This window comes from Dreissena polymorpha, chromosome 15 (genome assembly GCF_020536995.1).
Source record: "Dreissena polymorpha isolate Duluth1 chromosome 15, UMN_Dpol_1.0, whole genome shotgun sequence".
NCBI lineage: Eukaryota > Metazoa > Mollusca > Bivalvia > Myida > Dreissenidae > Dreissena > Dreissena polymorpha.
Genome location: NC_068369.1, coordinates 40,117,264 through 40,141,221, shown reverse-complemented (window position 1 = coordinate 40,141,221; position 23,958 = coordinate 40,117,264). Strand labels below are relative to the sequence as shown.

The 23,958-nt window shown below is 36.7% G+C and overlaps 1 protein-coding gene across 1 annotated transcript in view; it reads right to left on the bottom strand.

Annotated features, from left to right (window-relative positions):
* Nucleotides 1-23,958, bottom strand: part of LOC127859705 (amphiphysin-like) — a 73,113-nt gene that overhangs the window by 34,633 nt on the left and 14,522 nt on the right. Inside the window, exons 4-9 of the mRNA XM_052397213.1 lie at nt 21,944-22,038; nt 19,637-19,732; nt 17,804-17,911; nt 14,167-14,252; nt 6,058-6,133; nt 5,539-5,580 (exon numbers count right to left, since the gene is read on the bottom strand). Coding sequence (XP_052253173.1) covers nt 5,539-5,580; nt 6,058-6,133; nt 14,167-14,252; nt 17,804-17,911; nt 19,637-19,732; nt 21,944-22,038 — 503 coding nt within the window. The remainder of the gene's footprint in view (nt 1-5,538; nt 5,581-6,057; nt 6,134-14,166; nt 14,253-17,803; nt 17,912-19,636; nt 19,733-21,943; nt 22,039-23,958) is intronic.

Below are 23,958 nucleotides of genomic sequence, written 5' to 3'. Positions count from 1 at the left end.
ATTAGGTTTTCCATTCTGAATTATGATGCAAATACAACTACACATTACAACTAATGACTAATACTATTTCTTCATTTTTCTTGACAAGAAAACACAAGCCAACTAGTAAGCTAAGTAAATGAACACTTATTTCACTTTCTCATTCGTTTCTCATCATGTTTTCTAACGTTTTAAGCCACCGATGCAATCAAATCGTTTAATATCGGGGCGACAATGTCTTTTTCTGGGTTTACATATTTAATGTCAGGATGGTTAGACGACACCATATGTAGCCATTATATGACAACAAAGTGTTGTTTTGAACCGCTTTCGGTTAAGCCGGCATTCCATTGTGCGCAGACATATTGTTTTTGACAGATTTACAAGTTACAGGAAATCACGCAACAGAATAGACAAAAATATATGAACCCAGTCTACAACTTTTCGGTAATTTAAATTAACTAAAAGCGTTGTTAGGTTAGGGACCAATAAAATAAATCACGCCGTGCTGACGCAGACGTATCGGTACGGCCAGATTGTTTTCGTAAATGCGTAAAATGGATATTAATGCCGTTATTTTACGACCAGTTTATAAAAATAAATGCGTAAATCTTCATGAAAAAGGCGTATTTACGCCTGTACGGCCCTTATCTGGAGCTCTGATGTAACTATGAAGTTTCATGATCCTAGGCATAAGCCTTCTTGAGTTATCATCCGGAAATCATTTTACTATTTTGGGTCACCATGACCTTGACCTTTGACCTAGTGACCTCAAAATCAATAGGGTTCATCTGCGAGTCATGATCAATGTACCTATGAAGTTTCATGATCCTAGGCCTAAGCGTTCTTGAGTTATCATCCGGAAACCATCTGGTGGACGGACATAGCGGACGGATGGACCAACATGTGCTAAACAATATACTCCCTCTTCTTCGAAGGGGGAGGGGGGTGCATAAATATAATATATAGCTCTGCTAATAATTTTATGACATAATGACACATTGAACATGAATAATTGTTTGATAGTTGGCTTTTTTGGGCTATTTTAACCCTATTAATATGTAAACATTAATGTCAGATTATGATATGTACACATTAAAACACAAACTCATTTATTTATTGTGATGTATTTTGGTTGGCCGATATAAGCAACATGTTAATTGATGGGGACCAACATAGAAACAAAATGTAGCAATATCCCGAAACAGAAACATACTTATAATAAAAATATATTTAAGATATATTATCGAACCTTGGTTACCTGCAGTTTAATAACATGGCAATTAACTGTTTACAGCAATAAACATGAACCATTACCACACCTGTTTTCCATAATTTCACATAATTTATTATCGAATCTGCGGTTGCACAAAGTTTTATGCAATATACAATCGCATGTTTTGCAACACAGCATTTTGCAAATTAGATTCTTCATTTGATAGATACAATCTGTAAAATGCACATAAAGTAATTCATTGGAACGAAATAATATGCATACACCATCAAATTATCGGCAGTTTGTTTTGAAGTAGCCATTATATATAATGTTTATGTCATTACGTTAAATACGTTAAAAAATGTTTGACATCGTTAACAACCACGACATACAATTTACATTTTTGCAAACCACGCCCTACGCTAAATTACACATTTTAAGAATGCACACATAAAAAAGGTGTCGGTATTCATTCACTATGAATTCAAACAAGATGTGTTTGTGAAACACTATGTCCCCGTATATGATGTTTGACCTTGGAGGATGACCTTGACCTTGACCCTTCACCACTCAAAATGTGCAGCTCCATGAGATACACATACATGTCAAATATAAAATTGCTAGCTTCAATATTGCAGAAGTGACATTACATGAGCAATTTTGACCCATATATTTGACCTTGAAGGATGACCTTGACCTTTCACCACTCAAAATGTGCAGCTCCATGAGATACACATGCATGCCAAATATCAAGTTGCTATCTTCAATATTGCAAAAGTACTCATCAAATGAGCGATTTTGGCCACATATATTTGACCTCTGACCTTAAAGGATGACCTTGACCTTGACCTTTTTACCACTCAAAATGTGCAGCTCCATGAGATACACATGAATGCCACATATCAAGTTGCTATCTTGAATATTGAAATTAGCAAAAGTGTACATTAAATGAGCGATTTTGACCCATATATTTGACCTTGAAGGATGACCTTGACCTTTCACCACTCAAAATGTGCAGCTCCATGAGATACATATGCATGCCAAATATCAAGTTGCTATCTTCAATATTGCAAAAGTTATTGCAAATGTTAAAGTTGGCGCAAACAAACCAACAGACCAACAGACAGGGCAAAAACAATATGTCCCCCACTACTATAGTGGGGGACATAAAAAGTCTTACTTGTTTAAGCATATCACTAAAATGTAAACCAGTATTTTTTTTTTGTTAAATGTGTTACAGATAATGCATTCTTTGGTGAATGTTATTATCATTTCATTATAATCACATATAATCAAGAAGTGATATATAGACTCTAACAAGGGCTGTTTGTAAAACATGCATGCCCCCATATGGGCTGTCAGTTGTAGTGGAAGCCAATGTGTGAATACGTTTTTTGTAACTGTGACCTTGATCTTTGACCTAATGACCTGAAAATCAATAGGGGTCATCTGCCAGTCATGATCAATGTACCTATGAAGTTTCATGATCCTAGGCCTAATTATTCTTGAGTTATCATCAAGAAACCATTTTACTGTTTCGAGTCACTGTGACCTTGACAGTTATAAAACTTTAACCAAGGTTAAAGATTTTGGACACACACATACAATGAATGGAATATGGACTGTCAGTTGTAGTGGCAGCCATTGTGTGAACACGTTTTTTGTCACTGTGACCTTGACCTTTGAGCTAGTGACTTAAATAATCAATAGGGGTCATCTGCCAGTCATGATCAATTTACCAATGAAGTTTCATGATCCTAGGCCTAATCATTATTGAGTTATCATCAGGAAACCATTTTACTTTTTTGAGTCACAGTGACCTTGACCTTTGACCTAGTGACCTGAAAATTGATAGGGTTCATCTGCCAGTCATGATCAATGTACCTATGAAGTTTCATGATCCTAGGCATAAGCATTCTTGAGTTATCATCCGGAAACCATTTTACTGTGTCGTGTCACTGTGACCTTGACCTAGTGACCTGAAAATCAATAGGGGTCATCTGCGAGTCATAATCAATGTACCTATGAAGTTTCATGATCCTAGGCGTAAGCGTTCTTGAGTTATCATCAGGAAACCATTTTAATGTGTCGTGTCACTGTGACCTTGACCTTTGACCTAGTGACCTGAAAATCAATATGGGTCATCAGCGAGTCATGATCAATGTACCTATGAAGTTTCATGATCCTATGCAAAAGCGTTCTTGAGTTATCATCCGGAAACCGTTTTACTGGTTTGAGTCACCCTGACCTTGACCTTTGACGTAGTGACCTGAAAATCAATAGGGGTCATCTGCGAGTCATGACCAATGTTCCTATGAAGTGTCATGATCCTAGGCATAAGCATTCTTGAGTTATCATCCGGAAACCATTCGGTGGACGGACCGACGAAACTTTAACCAAGGTTAAAGTTTTTGGACACACACATACAACGCATGAAATATGGGCTGTCAGTTGTAGTGGCAGTCATTGTGTGAATACATTTTTTGTCGCTGTGACCTTGACCTTTGATCTAGTGACTTGATATCAAAAGGGGTCATCTGCCAGTCATGATCAATTTACCTATGAAGTTTCATGATCCTAGGCCTAATTATTCTTGAGTTTTCATCAGGAAACCATTTTATTGTTTCCAGTCACTGTGACCTTGACCTTTGACCTAGTGACCTGAAAACTATTAGGGGTATTCTGCCAGTCATGATGAATGTACCTATGAAGTTTCATGATCCTAGGCGTAAGCATTCTTGAGTTATCATCCATAAACCATTTTACTATTTTGAGTCACTGTGACCTTGACCTTTGACCTAGTGACCTGAAAATCAATAGGGGTCATCTGCGAGTCATGATCAATGTACCTATAAGGTTTCATGATCCTAGGCGTAAACGTTCTTGAGTTATCATCAGGAAACCATTTTCCTGTGTTGAGTCACCGTGACCTTGACCTTTGACCTAGTGACCTGAAAATCAATAGGGTCATCTGCGAGTCATGTTCAATGTAACTATAAATGTTCATGATCCTAGGCGTAAGCGTTCTTGAGGTATTATCCAGGAAATCGTTTTACCGGTTCGAGTCACCGTGACCTTGACTTTTGACTAAGTGACCTGAAAATCAATAGGGGTCATCTGCGAGTCATGATCAATGTTTCTATGAAGTTTCATGATCCTAGGCGTAAGCGTTCTTGCGTTATCATCCGGAAACCATTTGATGGACGGACAGACGGACCGACATGTGCAAAACAATATACCCCCTCTTCTTCAAAGGGGGGCATAAATATTGATTTTTGTGAGCGTAAGCATACAGTCAATGTTTGAATAATTTTAAAATGACTTTCCATTGTTAAAATTTGTTCTTTATTTCTATAGAAAGAGAATGATATAAATATTTTGAAGGATTATAATTATTGAATACAATGACCCTGTAGGCCAAAACTTACCTGTCATTTCTAATGTTCAAGTTGCTAATACTTCATAAGAGTTACTATAAAAGTGGTGACAACCTTTATAAGGCCAGGGAAACCCCTGTGATGCAAAGTCTACTCTCTGTATAGCAGTTTGACAAAAAAATAATCATATGCGATCAATAGAACATTTTAGATGCTAAAGGATTCTTTTAATCATTCAGTTTCAAAGTTGTTTTGTCTTTAAACTTAATTAAAGTTGATTGACTAACCAGCTTAGATGTGGTTTACAAATAAATGCACTTAACCCAAATGGACTTTTGGTAATAGGATTGAGCTTTTTGAAAATCATGAATTTTGCAATTGCAGCATGACATATATTTTAAGTAGTCAGAAGTAATTAAGTATTAATTTCTTTGTTAATACTGGTGATATTAATATGAGTACCAACAATAGAGAAAAGAATGACCTTTGAAAATATATTCAAAATGCAGATTTCATCTTTCAATTTCTTTTACATGTTCTGAATAAGGCCATGCATCAGCACAGACAAACCAAAAATGGACAGACACACAGGATCCCTCCAGCTGCTAACAGCCCATTACAAGCTGCTTGAGTGATGAAGCCTACAAACATGTTCTACAGGCAGAACTAACCCTTTGCATGCTGGGAAATTTGTCGTCTGCTTAAATGTCGTCTGCTGAATTTTTAAAATTAGCATTTTCTTCTATTTTTTGTCAAAGAATACTATCAGAATAGCAAACAGTTTGGATCCTGATGAGACGCCACATTGTGTGGCGTCTCATCTGGATGCAAACTGTTTGCAAAGGTTTTCAAACTTCGGTTCCAGCTTCGAAAGAGCTACAGGCAGAACTAAACAAATGTGACAGCGAGAAGCATTCATTTCCTTCATGCATTTATCTTCCCTTTTACACGTGGGATGACTCTTACCTGGAGATTCTCTAATTGCCACTCAGAGGTTTCATTCCAGATCTAACATTTATATGAAATCTAATACATTTTAATATCATCTCAATTAAACAATCGTGTCTGACAATAATAGTAATAAGTTGAAACCCCTATACATTTTTCATTAACAGTCATGCACAAAAATGGCTGCTTTATTCATGAACTTAGCAGTAGTTATAGTTTTTATATAAACTGAAATAATTACGAGGGTAACATATAAAATTAATATCAACACTAAATAAATTATCTCATTCAAACCTTAACATTTAAATGATCATTTGAAATTAAGAAAAAAACTGAATATTCTATAATCAGGATATCACAATGCATTCTTGTGTCTGCATTGTGCAGGACTAAATTTTGTTGGGACTATATATTTTCATATCATATATCACACATGCTGTTAAATTTACAAAAAAGTACAGTTTTCAGTTATGGCAGTATAATGTGGAAAACTTTGCATCTAAGTGATGAAGGCTTAAGGTAAACATTAATACACACCTTTCCAGTTTCTGTCTGGAAAACATGCTCTGCGCTGAAGAGGTTTTTGAACAATTCTCCGTAGAATTTCATTCGACTGAAACGAAAAAGCAACCATGTATTCATCAAACAGTTACATTACTTATACTGAATCTGCAAGCAGGAATGTAAGTCCTGCATGATGGAATATTGAAAATAGAACTGTATCAATAAAGATCAACTGGTCGAAACCACTTTGGATTCATTTTATAACAGTGACATTACACTTTGTGGATTTACACAATCCTGCATTTAGGTTGGATATAAAAACAAGACATGTGTTTGTCAGAAATGCCGCCGCTTTGAAATGTTGCATTTTTTGTTGTTGTTTTTTTACCTTTGACCTTGAAAAATGACCTTGACCTTTCACCACTCAAAATGTGCAGTTCAATGAGATACACATCTATGCCAAATATCAAGTTCCTATCTTCAATATTGCAAAAGTTAAGGCCAATGTTAAAGTTATCAGACGGACTCACAGACTGACAGACGGACTGACAGACAGTTAAACTGCTATATGCCACCCTACCGGGGGCATAAAAATTATTTCTATCATTGCAAATTACAAATTAATGGTAATGCAGAACCACAAAAATCAACTAAGTGTCCAATGAAAAACACTGGTTTAATATAATTTTTCTATGCCTGTTTCAATTTTGACTTAATATGATCAAATAGTAGAAGAAGGTTGTAAGAACAGCTGCATTTTGTTGTTGTTGTTGGACTCCACAGAATTTAGTTTGAAAACTACACAAACAATTTCATGTTTTTACCACAATAATTTAATTTTGCATCTTCTCCCTCTGATGACAATCACAAATACATCAAAGCTTTACCTGTCAACTCTGGTTTGATAAAACACTTTATTACTTACCTCATGATTGCCTTCAACATTTTGTTGAAATATTTATTAATGAAAGCGATGAAGGCACTGAATTTGTTCAGCTGTTGTATAATTCTTAGACGCAACTCAGTTTTCAAAATTATGTTATAGCTTTTTATATTGCAAGTTTGAAATGACCACAACCCATTCAAATTTATAAACAGTGTGTCTTAAAACACAGGGTGAGATGTGTGTGTTTTTTTTCCAAATCATTGATACTGCTAATCAGTGTGCATATGCTAATCTTATTCGATATGCATTAAGCCCCGTTTTCTCTGAAAGCAGCCAATATGTACAGATTTCAATGATAAACTCTAGACTGGCCAACGTTGTCTTACAAGCTGCTAAATACACACTATGCAGTGTACCAGTGAGAACAGGCAGATTCGTCGTCTGCTTAAATTTAATGGAGTTATCCACACAGGCAGTCACGGGTTACGGTTCCTACTGTAGCTAAGGCATACTGATTTGCAAAATTGCGTCTGCATTATTTGTGAGCTAAATCTCACAAATACAAATGGTACATTTTGATCACTGATGACTACACTGTAAATTAAAAAAATAAATATTTGCAGGCTAAATGCTGAGTATGTTAAAATGCACTTTTTCGCATTGCACAAATCATCCAAACAATTATAAGGGTTACAAGTAAGCTTGAATAATCTCAAAATGGAAGAGTAAACAATTTTTTTTAAGTTATTAATATCTTTGCATACATCAGATTCAGACAGTTTCCTTCCCAGTGTTTACATATTAACCTCATTAAACTAATTTCAGTTGGCATAAATAATCAAGGAACACATCTGTCTTATAAAGGACTCAGTGCCTTGACACTTTGTAAGATACATATACACTTATCAACAGCTATGAAACTGTGAATACAAAATTAAGCCAAGAAAACGACAACCTGATGTGGTAATGAAAGAGAATGCGTGGGCCAAACATACCAATGAAATAATTCAAGACATTAAACATTGCTATGTGATGTTTAACCCTTTCCCCAATAAGAAGCAAAGTGAAAATGGCTTTTGAAACCAGCATAAAACCAGAACAGCCTGCAAGTAACTCACAGTCTGTTCAGGTTTTTTGTTGTTTGCTGCTCATCAGTAACTAAGGGCTGGAAATGAAACCTTTATAACTTAACTTATAAGTAAGAAAGGTCTTCAATTAAATTTAACTTTCTAAGGGACTACAAACGCGTCAAAATACGTAACTAAGTGGTAAAAAGTTAATTAAACAATGTAATGTGATGTTTAAGTACTCCTATAAACAAGAGGGCCTAAAAGGCCAAAAGTTGCTCTCCTGAGATAACAAGATACTATTGGGACAAATCTTCTGACCAAGTTTCATGAAGATCAGAAAATAAATGTGGCCTCTAGGGTGTTAACAAGGTTTTACTATAGCCATATAAGGAAAAATGCCCCGCCCCCTGGCAGCCTATGTTTTTCAACCAACTGGCATCATTTTTATCCTTGTCCAAGATATTATCGGGATGAATCATCTGACCAAGTTTCATAAAGATCAGACAGTAAATGTGGCTTCTAGAGTGTTAACAAGATTTTACTATAGCCATATAAGGAAAAATGCCCCGCCCCTTGGAAGCCATGTTTTTGAAGCAAACATAATTATTTTCCAATTTATCCAAGATATTATTGAGACCAATCTTCTGACCGAATTTCATGAAAATTCGACAATTAAATGTAGCCTCTAGAGTGTTAACAAGGTTTTAATATAGCCATATATAGCCATATTAGGAAAAATGCCCCGCCCCTGGTGGCCATGTTTTTAAAGCAACCAAAACCTTTTTCGAACTTCATCCAAGATATCATTGGGACAAATCTTCTGACCAAGTTTCATGATGATTGGAAAATAAATGTGACCTCTAGAATGTTAACAAAGTTTTACTATAATAGCCATATTAGGAAAAATGCCACATCCCCAAGGTGGCCATGTTTTTCAACCAAAGGGTATCATTTTTGAACTTGTCCAAGATATTATTGGTAGGAATCTTTTGAACGAGTTTCATGAAGATCGGACTAAAATGTGGCCTCTAGAGTGTTAACAAGAGTTTACTATAGCCATATATAGCATATAAGGAAAAATGCCCCGCCCCTTGGCAGCCATGTTTTTCAAGCAAACGTAACCATTTTCAAACTCATCCACGATATCAAGAAGACAAATCTTCTGACCATATTTCATGAAGATTGGACAATAAATGAGGCCTCTAGAGTGTTAACAATGTTTTACTATAGCCATATAAGGAAAAATGCCCCGCCCCCTGGCGGCCATGTTTTTAAACCAAAGGGCATCATTTCCGAACTCGTCCAAGATATTATTGGGATGAATCTTCTGACCAAGTTTCATGAAGATCAGACTATAAATGTGGCCTCTAGAGTGTTAACAAGATTTTACTATAGCCAAATATAGCATATAAGAAAAATGCCCCGTCCCTTGGCAGCCATGTTTTTCAAGCAAACGTATCCATTTTCGAACTCATCCAAGATGTCATTGAGACCAATCTTCTGACCAAATTTCATGAAGATTGGACAATAAAATTAGCCTCTAGAGAGTTAACAAGGCAAATGTTGACAGGCGCATGACGGACGACTGCACAAAAAGCGATCACAACAGCTCACCAAGAGCACGTTGGGCTCAGGTGAGCTAAAAAAATAGATTTAGAAATTAAGGAAAAGAGATGACCTAGAGTTTAACATTTAGGCAAAAGGGAAAGCTCAGCTGGGGTAAGTTATGTTAAATGTATCTTATCCATGTCATATAAACCTAATTCCGGGAAAACTGGGCTTAATGCAAATGAATAAAGTGTCATACCAATGAACCAGTTTTTCAATAATAAGACTTATATAATTATGAACTGTGCTAAGTCCTTGATTGTTGTCCCACTGTGGCCTTTTGCACAGATATAGCCTCTTTAAAACAAACAATAACAAAGCATTTATAAAACCACCAGAGAGTCTACATAAAACAGGTGCATTATGATACACCCTGCAGGGTTTGATATTTATAACAGCTATTTACAACTTCTCAGCTAATACGTGGTCACACAATTGTAAAGAAAATGGCTAACACATAAATACATAAATGTCACCGCTCATTTCATGGGAAGTTAAGCAGACAATTATAAGAAAGGTTTCACATTTAAATTGTGTGGCAAATAAATGTCAGTCTTTTGTAACTCACTGTGACTGAATGTAACCCAAGGCTAAAAACAATAACTGACAAAAGTTATTCACACAAAATTCCTTAGAAGAAATGTTAAAGTCTTAAGACTGGAACGTTTATATTGCTGACATTTCCTTTGAGGTATTGCGCAATTGTGGTCTCAACTAAGAAAACAATATTCTCTGTAAACTTTTCACTGAACAAAACAGATTTAATGTTTTAACATGGGAATAAATTTTTAATGTGAACAAAATTAACTGCCACTGTGGTCTTCTAAATTAATACATGTGGAAAGCAAATAAGCATTCACAGTCAATTAGTTTTTATTAAATTTTTGAGATATTTTTTACAATATTACTATTAATTGTTAATCTAGATAAGTTTAAAATTAGTATCCCATATTTTTTGTGTAACACACAAATAATAATCTTAATATCACAAGAACCTAACAGAGATATACATTTCCATGTTATGGATGATCAAATATGGTCTCCAAACACAATCAATGATTTTGATTTATTTAATACTAACAGACTGAACCATAAAATAAAATCCTTTCAAATTTATTTCCATACTTCACTGTTATTTTATATGCTATCATAAATCTCCAATGTCAGACAGAAAACATCTCAGTTGACATGGAAAAATGCGGTAATTTGTGAAAAAATATTTAAATGTAAAAGAAGCATATTTCTACTATCTTGTTATCATCTTGCATAAATAATATTATCTTTTTGCACACTTGAGTACACACATATTAAGTAAGGCTTTAAATTGCTACTGTTTGCTATAAAAAAATATCATCAGACCGTTAACCCTTTGCATGCTGGGAAATTCGTCGTCTGCTAAAATGTCGTATGCTGAATTCCTAAAATTAGCAGTTTCTTCGATTATTTTTTCAAAGAATACTATCAGAATAGCAAACTGTTTTGATCCTGATGAGACGCCACGTTCTGTGGTGTCTCATCTGGATTCAAACTGTATGCAAAGGCCTTTAAAACTCGGTTTCCAGCGCTGAAAGGGTTTACTTACAACTAAAGGAAAACATTTTGCTTTATATTAAGTTGGTTTAAGGAATAATTTTTACAACAATTTGACATGACATTCAGGTACCTGACATACATTAATTAAAGGGGTCTCATAAAGGGTTAAACAAAATTGAATGTTATACACTTCACTTACCTAATAAGAGTACTATAAAACAAGTAACCATGAATGAATTATTGTGAATTTTATGTAAATAAGTTACTGTGTTACTTCATAAATTATTTTATTTAATTCTTCATATTCATAATATAATGAGTTAATAAACATATTTTCCAGTTTGCTTTAATACAATTGATACCATGCTCTAATCTGACATTGTAATAATTTTTATTAAGTAAAAATCATTATCTTGACTTAAAAATACCAAGTGAATGACAAAGATTGTTATAGTAAGATTAATTTTTCTAAATCTGGTTAAATTATCAAAACATTTGCGAACAGTTGCAGAATTCATTTCTTGCTTTTCAAATTTTTCTAAAGTTTGATGTTGCTCTCAAAAGACAGAGAATTGATGTTAATATATCAATATATTTTACTGTTGTAATATTGCTGATAAGAGACTGATAAACCTAAACATCCCTGGTAAAGGAATTTAAACACTTCTTGAGACTTCCAAAAGAAGTAATATGTCAGTCATAACAATTTAAATAGTTTCACAATCACTGTGATGTAATTGATACCGTGACCCTTACTAGTCACATCATGCTAACAAGTATCATTATAAACGATGGATGCTCCCCTTGTTCGACCTTGAAGATAATCTATTATTAGCCTCAGTGACCTTGACCCCAGTGACCTCAAACCTCATTATAAGGTAGAGGTCCATGCAAGGTACCTACGTGCCAAATCTCAAGAGATCGGTAAAATAGTGAAGGGGCTATGAGAAACTTTCACAAAATTGTGACTGAAAATCTAATTTTAGCCTCGGTGACCTTGACCTTGACCCTAGTGACCTCAAACCTCATCAAAAGGTAGAGGTCCATTCACAGGCGCTTCATGACAAATATGTAAGAGATCGATTAAATATTGAAGGCGCTATGAGAAACTGTAGCAAAAGTGTGACGAAAGTAAGGAAGGAAGTAAGGAAGGACAAACTGGCAACTATATGCTACAGAAAATTTTCAGGGAGCATAAAAATGGGCCTGTAAGACACATAGCATCAAAGAGCCTTTCAGACACATGGTCTCAAAAGCCTTCATATTTATGGTCTCAATTTGCCTGTCAGATACATGGTATCAATTTGCCTGTCAGACACATGGCCTCAAAGGGCCTGTCAGATACATGGTATCAATTTGCCTGTCAGATACATGGTCTCAATTTGCCTGTCAGATACATGGTCTCAATTTGCCTGTCAGATACATGGTATCAATTTGCCTGTCAGATACATGGTATCAATTTGCCTGTCAGACACATGGCCTCAAAGGGCCTGTCAGATACATGGTCTCAATTTGCCTGTCAGATACATGGTCTCAATTTGCCTGTCAGATACATGGTATCAATTTGCCTGTCAGACACATGGCCTGAAAGGGCCTGTCAGATACATGACCTCAAAGGGCCTGTAAGACACATGGCCTCAAAGGGCCTGTCAGACATATGGCCTAAAAGGGCCATGTAAGACACGTGGCCTTCAAGGGCATGTAAGACACTTGGCCTCAAAGGGCCTGTAAGACACATTGCCTCAAAGTGCCTGTAAGACACATAGCATCAAAGGGCCTGTTAGATACATGGCCTCAAAGGGCCTGTCAGATACATGGCCACAAAAGGCCTGTCAGATGCATGGTCTCAAAAGCCTGTCAGATACATGGCCTCAAAGCGCCTGTCAGACACATAGCATCAATAGGCCTGTCAGATACATGGCCTCAAAGGGTCTTTAAGACACATAGCATCAAAGGGCCTGTCAGATACATGGCCTAAAAGGGCCTGTCAGATACATGGCCTCAAAGGGCCTGTCAGACACATGGTCTCAAAAGCCTGTCAGATACATGGTCTCAAAAGCCAGTCAGATACCTGGCCTCAAAGGGGCTGTCAGATACATGACCTCAAAGCACCTGTCAGACAAATGGCCTCAAAGGGCCTGTCAGACACATGGCCTCAAAGGGCCTGTCAGATACCTGGCCTCAAATGGCTTGTCAGATACATGGCATCAAAGGGCCTGTCAGATACATGGCCTCAAAGGACCTGTCAGATACCTGGCCTCAAAGGGCCTGTCAGATACCTGGCCTCAAAGGGCCTGTCAGATACATGGCCTCAAAGGGTCTGTCAGACACATGGTCTCAAAGGGCCTGTCAGATACATGGCCTCAAAGGGCCTGTCAGACACATGGTCTCAAAAGCCTGTCAGATACATGGTCTCAAAAGCCTGTCAAATACATGGCCTCAAAGGGTCTGTCAGACACATTGGTCTCAAAGGGCCTGTCAGATACATGGTCTCAAAGGTCCTGTCAGACACATGGTCTAATAAGATTTAAATCTTGCCAGTTTTGTCTATCTGATAGATATATATGCTGTTACTGGTAATTTATAGTCAGGACATTTGACAGTGACAAAAACCTGCCAAATGTTTTTTGACACATTTTCCTGACCTTCAGACAGGTATTGTAGTGTCTTTCATAAGAGTCTGTACACTTACCTTAAAAAGGTTCAATACTCATATGGCTTTACATTAAGCTATAATATATAAGTTTACACTCAACTGTAAGCTTTTTAGTATTTCATTTTATGTGAACCCCTTTCCGCTAATAAATTTGAAAATGGCTATTACCAATTAGCATTAAGCCAGAACTGCCTGCGAGTAACCCACCAACTGTTCAGGTTGCTATTTGCTCCACATCAGTATCTTAAGGTTGGAAATGAAGCCTTTTAAACTTTAAAATATTGCAGGAAAGGTTGAATATTAACTAGATTTTCTAAAGGACTACAAACACTGCAAAGATCATATCTGAGAGGTACAGTGTTAGCCTACTATGCTCTGTTACTACACACCTGTTGAAGAATTCTGGCAGTTCCTGATGCAGCTCATTGTTCATATCATCATAGATCTTCTGTGCTTGAACCAGATCTTCTTGTGCCTAAAACATGGAGGCATTGGAGAGGTCGGGACCCGGTTGGCAAAAAATAAATGACAAGTATTTTTATGGGTGTTTCATTTCTGTCCACCTACTACACTATTTTATTACGCATCTTTTAAAAAATGGACGCATTCAAGTTCAGGGCCTAGTTGGCAAACATTATATTTATTTATCGTCTTTAAAAACCCTTGGGCAATTTACAAACATACACTTGATCATCCTGGTAATCAATGTCCAAACATAACACAAAGTTAATAGCCACTACTATACCAACAACACAAACAAGTCTCTCCACTGACCTCATGATTTATTTATGTGTAGGTTACAATAATACACACCTTAGTCCAGTTTAATTAATTTTCGGATAAAGTTCATTTGAAATTTTATTTTTAATCAGTGTTTTATGTTTCTCTAAGAGCTAAATTAATTTTAGGTGCTGAAGAACATGTACTTTGTCATAAAAGAAGTAGCTATAACGCTTGAGTAAACAGAGTGAAATGAACATTCAAATCTTATCTATTTCTAGTATGCAACTATGCATATGTAAAAAAATAATTTAATTGCATGTCTTCAAACATAATTTTGAGAAGATGAAACCTTATTCACTCTTTAAACAATGAAAGGAAAATATATACTTGTTTACATGTACTTAAAATAATCAGATGTTTACATGGAGCTTTCGTATGTCACAACATGCATACATTTCCCTGTTTTATCAACAGCCGCTTGTGACTTTAGCATTATGAAATATTCAACTGTTTGTATATCATTAAACAACTATTTTGGTAAATGAAGAAACCAAATATACCTTAGATATAAAACATGCTGCTTAAAAAGGTAAAGTTACACAAAATATCAATAAACTCTCAGGTATGAAACCATAAACCATTATCAGGATGTTACAACCACTGCTACCTTATCTGTTGCCCCATCAGTTATTAATTGTGACCTAGATTACATAAACATCTCCAAATAATATAGGATCAAGGTATAAGGTTTCAGGTATCAAGTAATTCTCCCAATGCTACATTACTTATAATGAAAATCCGGCCAATATCACTGACTCTTAATGACTACAGATGCAGAGATAATCTGCTAACATCTGTGAACAAAATTACTTGCAACAATATTTTGCAAAATGCGTAACAGTTTTTTTTTCTTCCTCACAGCTTTTTAAAAACAAAAATATCAGTAATTAAAACTGGTACTTAACAGTTCTTAGTAATGAAAATAGCAATAAAAACTAGTGATAAATTGTTGCTCAGCCACTAATGAAAATATCAAATTTCTGGTATGAATTGTAAATCAAAATATGTAATCTGACATAACCAATAAATATCTTCTATGTTTGCTACACAAAACAATTACAGGAGATTGTCAAACTGTTGGGATATAGTGTTGGATGAGGCAGTAATGTGGTTTTTGTGGTTGTGGGTTTGGAGATAGTGGTGGCCGAGACAGTAATGTGGTGTTTGTGGTTGTGGGTTTGGAGATAGTGGTGGCTGAGACAGTAATGTGGTGTTTGTAGTTGTGGGTTTGGAGATAGTGGTAGCCGACGCAGTTATGTGGTGTTTGTAGTTGTGGGTTTGGAGATAGTGGTGGCCGAGGCAGTTATGTGGTGTTTGTAGTTGTGGGTTAGGAGATAGTGGTGGCTGAGGCAGTTATGTGGTGTTTGTAGTTGTGGGTTTGGAGATATAGGTGGCTGAGACAGTAATGTTGGAGTTTGTAGTTGTGGGTTTTAAGATAGTGGTGGCCGAGACAGTAATGTGGTGTTTGTAGTTGTGGTTTTGGAGATAGTGGTGGCTGAGACATTTATGTGGTGTTTGTGGTTGTGGGTTTGGAGATAGTTATGGCCGAGGCAGTAATGTGGTGTTTGTGGTTCTGGGTTTGGAGATAATTATGGCCGAGGCAGTTATGTGGTGTTTGTGGGTTTTGAGATAGTGGTGGCTGAGACAGTAATGTGGTGTTTGTAGTTGTTGGTTTGGAGATAGTGGTGGCTGAGACAGTAATGTGGTATTTGTGGTTGTGGGTTTGGAGATGTGGTGGCTGAGACAGTTATGTGGTGTTTGTAGTTGTGGGTTTGGGGAAAGTGGTGGCTGAGACAGTAATGTGGTGTTTGTAGTTGTGGGTTTGGATATAGTGATTGCTGAGACAGTTGTGTGGTGTTTGTATTTGTGGGTTTGGAGATAGTGGTTGCTGAGACAGTTATGTGGTGTTTGTAGTTGTGGGTTTGGAGATAATGGTGGATGAGGCAGTAATGTGGTGTTTGTGGTTCTGGGTTTGGAGATAGAGGTGGCTGAGGCAATAATGTGGTGTTTGTGGTTGTGGGTTTGGAGATAGTGGTGGCTGAGACAGTAATGTGGTGTTTGTGGTTGTGGGTTTGGAGATAGTGGTGGCTGAGGCAGTTATGTGGTGTTTGTGGTTGTGGGTTTGGAGATAGTGGTGGCTGAGACAGTAATGTGGTGTTTGTGGTTGTGGGTTTGGGGATAGTGATTGCTGAGACAGCTATGTGGTGTTTGTAGTTGTGGGTTTGGAGATAGTGTTGGCTGAGACAGATATGTGGTGTTTGTGGTTGTGAGTTTTGAGATAGTGGTGGCTGAGACAGCTATGTGGTTTTGTGGTTGTGGGTTTGGAGATAGTGGTGGCTGAGACAGTTATGTGGTGTTTGTAGTTGTGGGTTTTGAGATAGTGGTGGCTAAGACAGTAATGTGGTGTTTGTGGTTGTGGGTTTTGAGATATAGGTGGCTGAGACAGTTGTGGTGTTTGTGGTAGTGGGTTTGGAGATAGTGGTGGCTGACAGAGTTGTGGTGTTTGTGGTTGTGGGTTTTGAGATAGTGGTGGCTGAGACAGTTGTGGTGTTTGTGGTTGTGGGTTTTGAGAAAGCGGTGGCTGAGACAGTTGTGGTGTTTGTGGTTGTGGGTTTTGAAATAGTGGTGGCTGAGACAGTTATGTGGTGTTTGTGGTTGTGGGTTTTGAGATATAGGTAGCTGAGACAGTTGTGGTGTTTGTGGTTGTGGGTTTTGAGATATAGGTGGCTGAGACAGTTGTGGTGTTTGTGGTTTTGGGTTTTGAGATATAGGTGGCTGAGACAGTTGTGTTGTTTGTGGTTGTGGGTTTTGAGATATAGGTGGCTGAGACAGTTGTGGTGTTTGTGGTTATGGGTTTAAAGATAGTGGTGGCTGACACAGTTGTGGTGTTTGTGGTTGTGGGTTTTGATATAGTGGTGGCCGAGGCAGTAATGTGGTGTTTGTAGTTGTGGGTTTTGAGATGTAGGTGGCTGACACAGTTGTGGTGTTTGTGGTTGTGGGTTTTGAGATAGTGGTGGCTGAGATAGTTATGTGGTATTTGTAGTTATGGATTTGAAGATAGTGTTTGCTGAGACAGTTATGTGGTGTTGGTTGAGAGGTTCCGTGTTTTCTTTTGGTTGTAGTGGTTTGAAAAGCGGAATGTTTTCTTCATTTGAATTTCAATAAAAATGTATTGATTATTTCAGCAGGGGTAAATGAGCAGTAGGTGTGTACACTATAAATATTGGTGATTTTGAGTCATACCTTGTTTATTTTGGCTTCATCCTTTTTCTTTGCGTTTTGTTGCACTGTCAGATTGTGTTTAGCATTGTCATAATCGGTTAGTTTCCTCCCTCTCTTTGAAACACGAGCCTGGAAAATGGTATATATTCAGTAACACAGTAATTACGTCTTATTAGTCTTAAAATTCAGCCTCTTATAAAACATATATTTTATATTAACTGCCTTGTTAGTGTGTCTACAAATATAAACAAGCAATGGCGTTGAATTGATATCCCCCGCCAAATAAACTTAGTTTATGGAACAGTGCAAATCCCATTATATAAAGTAGAATCAATAGGTGTAGGGTAAAAATAAATTGGTCATAAATAATTGTATTTTGTTAATGAAAAATGACAAACAATTCTTGCTCTTTTCTCTGGACACCATATCCAAGTTTTGGAATGTTTCAATGGTGATAGTTGATTTTACCTGAAATATTGATGAATGTTTACTAGATATTATTATCCCATATTAGTGGAATGATTGCAAGTTATCTCTGAGATATCACTCACCCGTATTTGTGGAATGTCTCTGAGATATCACTGACCCGTATTTGTGGAATGTTTATAGGTATCACTCAACCATATATGTTGAATGTTTATAGGTATCACTCAACCGTATGTGTGGATTGAGGAAAGTTTACAAATATCACTCACCCGTATTTGTGTATTGAGGAATGTTTATAGGTATCACTCAACCGTATTTGTGGAATGTTCATAGGTATCGCTCAACCGTATTCGTGGAATGTTTATAGGTATCACTCAACCATATTTGTGGAATGTTTATAGGTATCACTCAACCGTATTTGTGGATTGAGGAATGATTATAGGTATCACTCAACCGTATTTGTGGATTGAGGAATGATTATAGATATTACTCACCCGTATTTGAGGATTGAGAAATGTTGATAGGTATCACTCAACCGTATTTGTGGAATGTTTATAGGTATCACTAAACCGTATTTGTGGAATGTTTATAGGTATCACTCACCCGTATTTGAGGATTGAGAAATGTTTATAGGTATCACTCACCCATACTTGTGCAATGTGTGCAAGGTACATGAATCAATAACCCATATTTGTGGACTGTTGGCAAGGTATCACTCACTCATATTTGTGGAATGTCTTAAGTAATCACTCCCGTATTTGTGGAATGTCTGCAAGGTACATGAATCAATAACCCATATTTGTGCAATGTTTGCGAGGTATCACTCACCCGTATTTGTAGAATGTCTTAAGTAATCACTAACCTGTTTTTGTGCAATGTTTGCAAGGTACATGAATCAATAACCCATATTTGTGGAATGTCTGCGAGGTATCACTTACCCATATTTGTGGAATGTTTGCGAGGTATCACTTACCCGTATTTATGAAATGTTTGCGAGGTTTCACTTACCCGTATTTGTGGAATGTTTGCGAGGTATCACTTACCTGTGTTTGTGGAATGTTTGTGAAGTATCACTTACCCGTATTTGTGGAATGTTTGCGAGGTTTCACTTACCCGTATTTGTGGAATGTTTGCGAGGTTTCACTTACCCGTATTTGTGGAATGTTTGCGAGGTATCACTTACCCGTATTTGTGGAATGTTTGCGAGGTATCACTTACCCGTATTTGTGGAATGTTTGCGAGGTTTCACTTACCCGTATTTGTGGAATGTTTGCGAGGTATCACTTACCCGTATTTATGGAATGTTTGCGAGGTTTCACTTACCCTTATTTGTGGAATGTTTGCGAGGTATCACTAACCCGTATTTGTGGAATGTTTGCGAAGTATCACTTACCCGTAATTGTGGAATGTTTGCGAGGTATCACTCACCCGTATTTGTGGAATGTTTGCGAGGTATTTTGTGAGGGGCTCCTGCACACTGTCCTGTAACTTCTGCAGGTAATCTTGCCATAGCACGTCCACACTCTGAAATCAACCTTACAGGGTAACAATAGCAGAGTCAGTGTGTCAGGGTAGCAATAGCAGAGTCAGTGTGTCAGGGTAACAATAGCAGAGTCAGTGTGTCAGGGTAGCAATAGCAGAGTCAGTGTGTCAGGGTAACAATAGCAGAGTCAGTGTGTCAGGGTAACTATAGCAGAGTCAGTGTGTCAGGGTAACAATAGCAGAGTCAGTGTGTCAGGGTAACAATAGCAGAGTCTGTGTGTTAGGGTAACAATAGCAGAGTCAGTGTGTCAGGGTAACAATAGCAGAGTCAGTGTGTCAGGGTAACAATATCACAGTCAGTGTGTTAGGGTAACATTAGCAGAGTCAGTGTGTCAGGGTAACAATAGCAGAGTCAGTGTGTCAGGGTAACAATAGCAGAGTCAGTGTGTCAGGGTAACAATAGCAGAGTCAGTGTGTCAGGATAACAATAGCAGAGTCAGTGTGTCAGGGTAACAATAGCAGAGTCAGTGTGTCAGGGTAACAATAGCAGAGTCAGTGTGTCAAATGTCTCAAACTTTCTATACAGTGACATGCTCATGACTTGCAAACCCCACTTTTATGAGTAACAATATTACTTGGCATTATTCAAAAATCTTAAATTCATAAGTTACTGACATTGATCTTTCGATTTGAAGATGGCTCAGGATTGGATTAAATTATTCAATTTATTTAACAGGTGTGTGATTTTGGTATAAATCAAGTACGTCATGATTTTCGGAACACATCAGGAGTGGATAATGCTTCACTTTTAAAAAGGTCTAAGAACAATTTGTATAACTAACATAGAGTTAAAATGAAAGATATCAGCTGAACAGAAAATTAATCACACCCAAATTAAAGCAGTACACTGCCACTTTTCATAGACCTTAAAAATATATTAATGGCAAAACTTTTGCTTATGAGTTTAAACAAGTATAAGCATTAAGCATCTTTATTTTATGCTTTCCTGTGGTTAATAGAGAAATATCAGTGAAATAAAACTGATATTTCACGGTTTCAAACAGTGAAAAATAACAGTGAAAAATATTGATATTTTTCGCTGTTTTACTGTGAAATGACGACATTTTTTTCAACGAAATGACGTCATTATTCCAGCGAAATTCTCAAGTTAAACTCTTTAACAATGTAAACAAGAAACCGTCGGAGACGGGTGATGCTCCCCAAAGTTTTTTTTGTCACAATATTGCAATATATATTCAGATAAAAGGAAACGTCTTGAGGGGCATAACTTTGGACAAAATAATACGATGGATGGTTTAGCAACTTAAAAATTTCAAAGGGCCATAACTCTCTAAACAAGAAACCGTCGGAGACAGGTGATGCTCCCCAAAGTTTTTTTTTGTCACAATATTGCACTATATATTCAGATAAAAGGAAACGTCTTGAGGGCACAGTAGTTGGGGGGACAAGATTTTTTTATAGAAAATATCAAAGGGCCATAACTCTGTGAAAAATCATCCGACCAGAACCTGCTGATGATATGCACATCTCCTATTGGAAGTGAAGCTTCCCATAAAGTTTAATTGAATTCCGGTCATTAGTTGCTGAGAAATAGCCCGGACAAAAATTGTGCACGGACGGACAGACGGACGCACACACGCACGGACAGACGAAGCGGCGACTATATGCTCCTTTTTTGGGGGAGCATAATAAATCATCTAACCAGAACCCACAAATAACATGCGCATCTCCTCAAGGTAGTTAAGCTTCCCATAAAGCTTCATTGAATTCCAGTCAGTAGTTGGGGAGAAATAGCCCAGACAAGAATTGCACTATATGTACAGTTTATCGAAAATTTCAAAGGGCCCTAACTCTGTGAAAAATCATCCGACCAAAACTGGCTGATAATATGCACATCTCCTCTTGGTAGTGAAGCTTCCCATAAAGTTTAATTAAATTCTGGTCATTAGTTGCTGAGAAATAGCCCGGACAAAAATTGTGCACAGATGGACGGACGGACACACGCACGGACAGACGAAGCGGCGACTATATGCTCCCCCAAAAAATTTTGGGGGAGCATAATAAACGATGAAAAAAAAGCATAAAATAAAAAGAAAATTTCTTGGATTCGGTGGAATACTGATTTTAATTCACTTGTGATCATAAAAAATATATTTTTGTATGATCACTCGTGAAATAAAATCGATATTCCACTGAATCCAACAAATATCCTCTATCAGATCGTTTCCTTACTGTGAGTATATTGGTAAGCTGTGCATGGTTTTCCCATTCTGGCTCGTATGCCTCTGATACAGCACCATAGAACGCCTTCGAGGCCACTGACAATGCTGAAAATAGACATGAACCACGCTCTGTTAAAAGGGGGTTTAATGCATTTGCATGAATTAAAATATTCTCAACCTCAACTTATATATGTATATATTATATACATATAGGCCCCGAAAACAATGTCTATTGACTTACAAATAAAACTGAAATATTACAAAAATATAACTGATGGCCACCCATCAGACAAATGAATGAAATGAATGTTCTGGACACATCTTGAGATGTTATGTATTAATTTAGTTTAAACCTATTTATTTTAGCTCGATTGCATCGAAAGCAAAAGGCTTATATAAACGCTCTCGAGTCCGTTTCCTGGGCCTAGAACCAGTACTTGGTGTCTTTGGGGGAGATCTAAAGAACGCTCTCACGGTGGGGATCGAACCCGTGACCTCCTGGTCGCTAGGCGGACACCATATCCATTACACCACGGCGACCTCAATGTATGTATTAATTTACCTTGACTTATTCAAATTATCTAATTAAATCAGTTGTTACAAACTAAGCAGTACATGGGAATGCATTTTCATTCAATCTTGCTGGATTGCCTAAAACATTTGATAGCTATCAACAGCTATAAAGCAAAATGCATACTTTGTAAATGTATGTAAACCTGTTTATGTTACTTTCTCTTTCTTTAACCAGTATTAACTGGTAACAACCAATATCTAATGATTTTGAAATCATAATCATTGTTAGTAGAAAAGTTCAGTTTCTTTAGTCAAATAATCACATCTTAAATACTACTTCAATGGTTGACAGTGGCATTTTTTTGTCATTTTTTACCGTTCCTGTCCGTCCTCATTTTACAGTAATTTATTGAAACTAACAACCACTTAGAGTTATACATCAGGGGGGAGGGGGAGGGGGGGTCAAAAGAAAACATTACCATATTCATCATGGGGAGTTCTATTTTAAAATATCATGAAAACCCCTGTACAATTTAAATATGTGGGTTTAAATGACACATTATTTTGACATTTATAATCACCAACATGATGTTAGCCCACACTTCTCATGTTTCAACCACCTGAGAAAATACTCCCTTGGATTACAATGTTATTCTTGACAATCCATACGCATTGCAAATGTCCTATTAATACATTTGAGAAATGCTATAAATTATCAGCAAGATGAGAATCTGATACAGTTCCTTGAATGATTTTAGAATAAAACTTCATATAAACTGAAAATTAATGAACAGTTACTGTTATTTATGATAATACTGTCTTAACCCTTTCCAACTCAGAAGCAAAGTGAAAATGACTTTGTGCAAACAGCATAAAACCAGAACAGCCTGCAAGTAAAGCGTAGTCTGTTCTGGTTTTATGCTGTTTGCTGCTCATCAGTATCTAAGGGTTGGAAATGAAGCCTTTAAAACTTGAATCTACATGAAGTAAGAAAGGTTTTTCATTAAATTTAACTTTTTAAAGGATAACATGTGTGTCAAAATACATATCTAAGTGCTAAAGGGAAAAGGAAATCATGAGTTTGATCCCAACACAAGTGTTGAAGTGATGTCATGGTATTCATGTTTGATCCCAACACAAGTGTTGAAGTGATGTCATGGTATTCATGTTTCACTCCGGACACACATAAATGTTTCTTTATTTCAAAGTCACTGTTTATACTGGGCCCATCCAGGAATGTAACTGGAAAGTTGCCCAATACAACTTTAAGAATTTTTAACACCATCAAGCTTTAATAAAAATATTATATTTTAACGCCATGAAATTACAAGCAATAACTTTAGCAGTTTTAACAATATCAAAGTTGGTGAGATAAATAAATTATATACCCGGTATATAAAATAAAAGTTACTTGTGGTGTTCATATTCATAACTTTTTTATCAAACAAAGCATTCTTCATTTATGTTAGTGGTCACAAAATTGCAAGCGAGTTCATTAACACTAGATAAAAT